Source organism: Chinchilla lanigera, unplaced genomic scaffold (genome assembly GCF_000276665.1).
Source record: "Chinchilla lanigera isolate Chin_1 unplaced genomic scaffold, ChiLan1.0 scaffold00048, whole genome shotgun sequence".
Taxonomy (NCBI): Eukaryota; Metazoa; Chordata; class Mammalia; order Rodentia; family Chinchillidae; genus Chinchilla; species Chinchilla lanigera.
In genome coordinates, this window is record NW_004955449.1 from 4,695,858 (window position 1) to 4,703,449 (window position 7,592).

At 33.4% G+C, this 7,592-nt stretch overlaps 1 protein-coding gene across 1 annotated transcript in view; it reads right to left on the reverse strand.

Moving 5' to 3' along the window:
* The window catches only part of Ubr3 (ubiquitin protein ligase E3 component n-recognin 3 (putative)), a 190,361-nt gene that overhangs the window by 112,744 nt on the left and 70,025 nt on the right, over positions 1-7,592 (reverse strand). Inside the window, exon 20 of the mRNA XM_013518691.1 lies at positions 6,654-6,750. Within this exon, the coding sequence (XP_013374145.1) occupies positions 6,654-6,750 (97 nt within the window). The remainder of the gene's footprint in view (positions 1-6,653; positions 6,751-7,592) is intronic.

Genomic DNA, 7,592 nt, shown 5'->3' on the forward strand with positions numbered 1-7,592 from the left:
CTTTAGAAGCCACTTTGAAGATACCTAAGTATAGTACAACAACTATTGATAATCTCCTACCTCTTTTGTCTCTAACTCACTATCATTTGTCTATTTGTTTTCCTGAGAAACTACCTTATAGATAACAATATGTAAAACAATAACCAGTGATAATTTCCTACCACTTTGTCTGTAATTTGGTAAGCCCCTCCTATTATTATGTTATCCTTCTTTTTCTCTTTAAAATAAAGAAAATTTTAAAAATTAAAAAAATAAAAATAAAAGACATGAAAGATTAAAAAAAAAAAAAAAGAAAGAAAAACTGCTTGCCTAAATCATCCTATACTAAAATTCAACATCTACACGCTTCACCAGCACAATAAGAGCTCTTAATAACAAGCAGGCAGAATTATCAGACATTTGAGGAATGATTCTCATATGAAAGCTAGAGACAGAACAACAGATATAAAGTAAAGAGGTACTATTTGGGTGGGGCAGGAGTCTCACAATCTAAACAAACTATCACCAGGTATGGTAACATATGCCTGTAATCCCAGCTACAGAGGAGACTGAAATAAGAGAAGCACAAGTTCAAACCTGGCCTGAGTAACTCAGTAACTTAGCAAGATCTTGTCTCAAAATAAAATAATGAAGATGACAGACTATATCTACTGGAGAAAAAAATACTATTGTTAACATACCAAAGAGATGAACTACACCTATGATTCATAAAATGAGTACCATAAAATTAACTTTGCATCTTAAAAATAAAAACTGCCCCGTATACAATATTATAGTGATAGATATAGATATAGTGTTCAAAACAAGCCCAATAGCTTATAAGGAAATATTTCAACTATTATGTTGTATTTGACAAAGAAAAGCAAATTTTCAGTTTTTGTCTCCTTGTTTACTTTAAGCACTATCCCCTAAATATGCAGCACCTAGATTAATAACGCAAAGTAAAGGATATATATCTGTTGAAGACAGCAAGTACTACATCACTTTGATCACTCTCTTCAAAAGCATTAATGGAACTGTGCAAATGCTACATGACAAGCAAAAAAATATTTTAAGTGATTCAAGCCAACACCTAATTATTGACCAACTGGAGACAAAACTGATAAATACATTATAAACTCATATACCATACTTTCAAACATGGGGCAGCAGCCATTAACTTTCAAGATAGGCAAACAACAGAAATCATAAGATTTTTTAAAATTTACTTTCTCTTTGAATTTAACAACTACTATATAAAGTCACTTTTGTTTTTTATGAAGGTCCTAGTGACCACAGTTCTAGCAGGGCCATTAACAAAAATATTTAATTGAGCTTCTCTGGGCCACAATATCCTCATACGTAAATATATAACACTGAATGGGTAGTTTTCCAACTGTTCGTTTCTTTTCTTCTGTTGCTGTTGCTGTTTGTTTTCTTTTTAAGAGATGAACAATCCATTAAAATATACCTGGGAAGAGTGAAGGAAGCAGGCCGAGCCACATCCCCTCAGGCAGCCTTCTCTAGCTTTGCCCCACCCCCTCTTCCGGTGCAGGCCCTTGAGACACTATCCTGAAGGGTGCATTACACCTTGAAGGGCTTTTCCAGCAACAAGATCTTAAGATTCTGAACACCTAGCATCACATAGGGCAAACAGCTTGTTTTCACTCAAACCCAAAGAATTTAATTTCCAAGCATCTAACATTTACTGAATGCCTACAAAGTTCCTGGCCCTGAGTTACAGATTCTGAGGATGCAATCATTTCAGTTTACCCAACCATTATTTGCTATTATTCTTCAAAAGACCTTTCTATTGTCTTCCTGCAAATATAAATGGACCTAAGTAAAATTGGTTAACCAACTTTCTGCCCCTTAAAACGGAAATATGAACAGAATGACCAATAGGCAATAAGTCCTATAGTTTTGGGTAATCTTCCAAAACAATAGAGGTAATTTGTTCTAGTAAGAATTAGAAAAAGTACACAATAAAATATACTCATAAAGGATACAGATGCTGCATTTGACATAAACTGAATTTCAAAAAATTCAAGATTTACATAGAAATGAACACATTTCTTCATAGATATTTACATACACAAAATGTTTTGGGTTTTTTGTTATGTTTTATTTTTTTGAGAAAGAGTCTTGCTATGTAGTTGAGACTGGAACTTGGGACAATCCACCTGCCTGAGCCTTCCAGGTGCTGGTACTACAGGCGTTTGCCAACATGCAGGGCCTCACAAATGTTATCAGATGAAAAAAATGGTTTTTCACACTGAATTTTAAAGATTAATTTATAACAAAGTAAGTAAACATTAGGAAAGTGAAATTATCATTATTCACAGATGACATGATACACTATATAGAAGACCCCAAAAACTCCACCAAAAGGCTTATACATTTAATAACCAAATTCAGTAGCATAGCTAAATACAAAGTCAATACTCAAAAATCAATAGCATTCCTGTACACAAACAACAAACACACTGAGAGAGAAATTAGGGAAACCACACCTTTCACAATAGCATATAAAAAGTGAAATACTTAGAAATCAATCTAACAAAGGAAGTAAAAGATCTATACAATGAAAATTACAGTACTCTGAAAAAAAAAGATCGAACAAGATTTCAGGAAATGAAAGATATTCCTTGCTCATGGACAGAAAGAACCAACACTGTGAAAATGGCCACACTCCCAAAATTGTTGTACAGATTCAATATAATCCTAATTAAAATACCATTAGGATACCTCACAGATTTAGAGAAAACATTCTTAAAATTCATCTGGAATCAGAAGAGGCCTAGAATAGCAAAAGCACTCCTAGACAACAAAGGAAAGGCAGGAGGCATCACAATCCCTGACTTGAAATTATACTACAAAGCTACTGTGATAAAATCATCATGGTACTGGCAAAAAAACAGATATGAGGATCAATGGAACATACTAGAAGATGCAGACACAACTACCAACACACTCACCCACCTTATCTTTGACAAAGGGGCCAAACATGTTCACTGGAAGAAAGATAGCCTCTTTAATAAACAGTGCTGGAAAAACTGGCTCTCCACATGCCAAAGGCTAAAACTAGACCCATGTCTACCACCAGGCACTAAACTGAAGTCAAAATGGATCAAAGATCTAAATATTAAAACAGAAACACTAAATCTACTGGAAGAGAAAGTAGGTAGAAGTCTTTAAGACATAAGGGTAGGCAGAGAGTTCATGAACAAAAACCAAACTACATGGGAAATACTTCAAAGAATCAACAACTGGGATCTCATCTTATTGAAAAGTTTCCACACATCAAAAGAATCACCAACAGAGTAAAAAGAAAACCCAAGAATTTCAAAAAAAATCTAGCCAACTGTCCATCTGACAAGGGACTTCTATGTACAACATATAAAGAATTTTTTAAAAAAATTAGGCCCCCAAAATTCAAAGACCCAATCCAAAAATGGGCATCTAAGATGAATACAAACTTCTCAGATGAAGAAATACAAACGGCAAATAAATATATGAAAAAATGTCCAACATCAATGGTCATTTGTGAAATGCAAATTAAAACAACAGTGAGATTCCATCTTACCCCAGAAAGAATTGCTATCATCAAGCAATCAACCAATAACAAATGCTGGATGGGCTGTCAGGGAAAAAGGAACCCTTCTCCACTGTTGGTGGGAATGTAGACTGGTGCAACCCATGTGGGAAATCAGTCTGGAGATTCCTCACAAAACGAGGCTTAGATGTTCTACTTAGCACAGCTATTCCCCTTCTGGGTATTTTTCCAGAAAAACTGAAAACATTATGCCACAGCAATATATGTGCACCTATGTTTATAGCAGCGCAATTTGCCATAACTAAATCTTGGAAACAATCCCAATGCCCATCAGCGGAAGAATGGATAAAAAAGATGTGGTATTTTTATACAATGGAGTATTACTCAGCTACAAAAGAAGATAAACTCGAGGCTTTTGTAGGTAAATGGATGCAACCAGAGACCATACTCATAAGGGAAATAAATCAGACCCGCATGTGTAAACATTGTATTGTCTCCCTAGTGTAAGAACCTCAAAGAGTAAATAAAACCCAAAAGGTACAACAGATATTGTGAAAGGGATGAGGGAAAGGAGAAAAGAAAGAAGGAAAGGAAAATACATATACGTATGTGTATATATATATATATACACATATGCATATAGAAGGATAGCAGAGGTAATTATAGTGCTGATTTCTAGATTTAATGCAAGGAAACAATGTTTAATTTTATTTTTTTAATTTTTTCTTTTTCCTTCTTGACCAATTTTACATGCTTATATCTGGTAATCTGAACAACTAATTTGAAAACAACAATGTGCAATATAGCAATCATTATTGAATTCCTACCATCTTGTTCAGTGAAGCTCTGTATCACTTCTAATTTTTTATTACTTTTTATTCTCTTTAATTGTTTGAGCAATGTTGCATTCTTACATCTGGTAATGTGAGTAACTTCGCTGAAGGTAACAGTATGTAATATAACAACCATTGTTAATTCCTATCATCTTGTTTTGAAATCCTGTATCATTTTTATTGCTTTTGTAGGGTTTTTTTTGTCTTTTTTGTTGTTATTTTGTTGTTTTTTTATTCTCTCTTAAATAAAAAAGTAAAGGATTTCAGAATAAAACTAGAAGTAAATCTGTTATTACTGCTTTTAACACAGATTTCTTTTAAAATATAGCTTTTCAAACTGCTAAAAAACATATAGCACTTCAGAAACATTTCTAAGAAATTTTTAAAAATTGTACAGGAACTCAAAAGCCAAGTTGAGGACATTGAGAGAACTAGGAAAAACAAGGCAAAATAGAAAAGTAGAAAAAAATTGGTAAAAGAGTCTTTGGGAATTCAGTTTATCTGATTCTGTGAAGTAACTATAAATATGAAGCAGATATAAACAATAACACAAAGTAGATTAGGAAACACAGAATTCTTCCAAAACAGTACACCTATATCACATCTATGTCTAAAGCAGATTTCCCAAAATTGGCACAAATGGCACTGGGGCAAGATAATTCTTGGTGGTAAGTGATAGACCTAACCTCTACTAATTGTCAGTAACAACCCTACCAGTCTTGGGGCATTGCCAAGTTCCCTGGGAGACAAAAATCATCCCCAGTTAAGAACCACTACTTCAAAAAAAGAAAGAAACTGCTCAGAAACAACTCTCTTCCTTTCAGATTATATAGAATATAACAAGCACCTAATAAATGAGTACTGTTAGGAAAATTTCCCCTTTAAAATGGTTTACTTGTAATGATTCCTTCAAAATTCTGACTGTCTCACCCTAATCCCAGTTTGCTATCAGTTACAAAAATACTAAATTGCTATCAGTTACAAAAATAAGACAATATTAAATTCACTGTATATTTAAATCTTATATATTCAAAATGGCTAACCACTAGCCACTACAACCACCACCCTGAAAAAAAGGCAGAGCAACTTTAGACAACAGGAAGTCCACCTCAGGATTTCCATGCAAATACTTCCTCCCACCCATTTTTTAATTTTTCAAAGTGAACTATTCATATTTCCTCATTGAGCAAATATATTCTGAATGCCTACTATGTGCCAGTGCTGAGAGAGGTACTGAAGATGGATCTTCCCTCAAGGAGCTAAGTTTAGTAAAAGCCTACTGGCAAATAAAACATTACAGAAACACAAGAAAAGCATAAAAAGAGGTAACCACAAAAACAGAGAAAAAAGAACCTCAGACTATCTTCCCTATGGGTTCTGGAGAAGAGAGAGATGCTCAACATAGTATCTACAATTATACTTTGATGGTTTTCTAGATGAATATTTTCTCAGGTCAAAGATATTTGCATAAATATCTTAAAACTTGTTCTTTCCAAATTTAACTTAAACTCTAAAATGATCCCAAATAAGCTGGACATGGTAGTGAACGCTGTACTCCCCGTACTCTGGGAGGCTAATGCAAGGGGACTGCAAGTTCAAGCCTGGAAGACCTAGTGAGACCCAGTCCCAAAATTTTAAAGGGGCATGGTTTTCAATGTAAAGACCTTGGGTGCAATCCCCAGTATTATAAAAAGAAAGAAGAAAAGTACCAATAAATGATGTTTATCTTCAGCAATATAGTATTAACTATATGTGTAAAAAAATGGAAATAATATATTAAAAACAGCCCACAATTTACAAAAAGTATAATCAAAACTGTCATTATAAATATATCATTCAAAACTTATTTTCTGACATCATCAACATTTTAAACTTCTTTTTATAAAATACGTAAGTAGAATTCACTTATTCTGGCTATTCTCACTGTTAACATACCAGTACTTTCACACTTTTTGTAGATACCTATTATCACCTTTGATGTCAATTTTATTTTCTTGGCTTGTGCTTCCTCTACTGGCTCAAAGTAGAACAACACAAAATCAAGTCTCAAATTCTACTGATCAAACAGTCACCAAATCTCTATATTTTGATTCATAAATCATGTTCTATACAATTTACAACAAATTCTGAAAAAAGATCTTAACCTTATATATTCAAAATATTATTTTCTCCTCTAGGATTGAGTGTATACTTTAAAGAAAGCATACCATATATGTGATAACTGAAATCATTGCATGCAAATACAAAATATTCCACTACATTATTAATCAATTTGATGGACTTACAATGCTGTGTATCTGTCCATCGCAGACTGCACGTCTCTACGGTAAACTGTTCGAAGAATGACCATGACAGGGTCAAACTCCTGATCCCAGACGTCAGCTATTATCCAAACAAAGTAGAAACAGAACACTGACTTCTTAGGAGGAAAGTCAATCTCTATCAATGACTTATTATATTTGTTAAGTACATTTTAAATTTAAAAAATGGAATATTTCAATGTTCTTATATTTGCCTTAATAAGCTTGATATTGTGGCTACTTTTCTAAGTCAAAATCACAATCTCAGCATTATGTTCTCCAATCCCACAAACACTAGTGAGCAAGTTGTATAATATAATAACGCCCCAGCACAAGAGTTTAGCTCATTGTTCTTGCTCTTTGTAAGGGGCCTACTAGAAAGGAAGAGGACATTAACACCTTTAAAAGCATTCAAAGGGAAAAACACAAAAAATAGGTTAAATAATAATGAGCTGTTGATTTTTGAGTTTCACTAAACCTTTTTTGTTTATAAAAGATCTGATTACCCTTTGCTAAAATTAATAATTTTCTTTTTTACATGTTGCATAATTAGGAACTATGATTCCATGTGTTTATGTGTACAAACTGTGATGCATAAGATGGCTTTAAGTGTGTATGGCTTTTATTTTAATAATTACATAATTTATTTTTAATGTGTACTAGAAAATTATAAGTTGTAAATAAAACTCATGACCTCACTAATAATCATGTTTAGGTTGAAGTGGAAGTTTTTATTTTAAGTTAACTTATTTAAGAAAATACCAGAATATTATGTATAGTATGTAATAGTACAGATAATACTTAGGGCATGGCAAAAATCTAAAAGGTGGCTTGAGAATAACAATTTTAAGGGGCTGGGGATTTAGCTCAGCGGCAAAGCGCCTGCCTGGCAAGCGCAAGGTCGTGAGTTCGGTTCCCGGTACC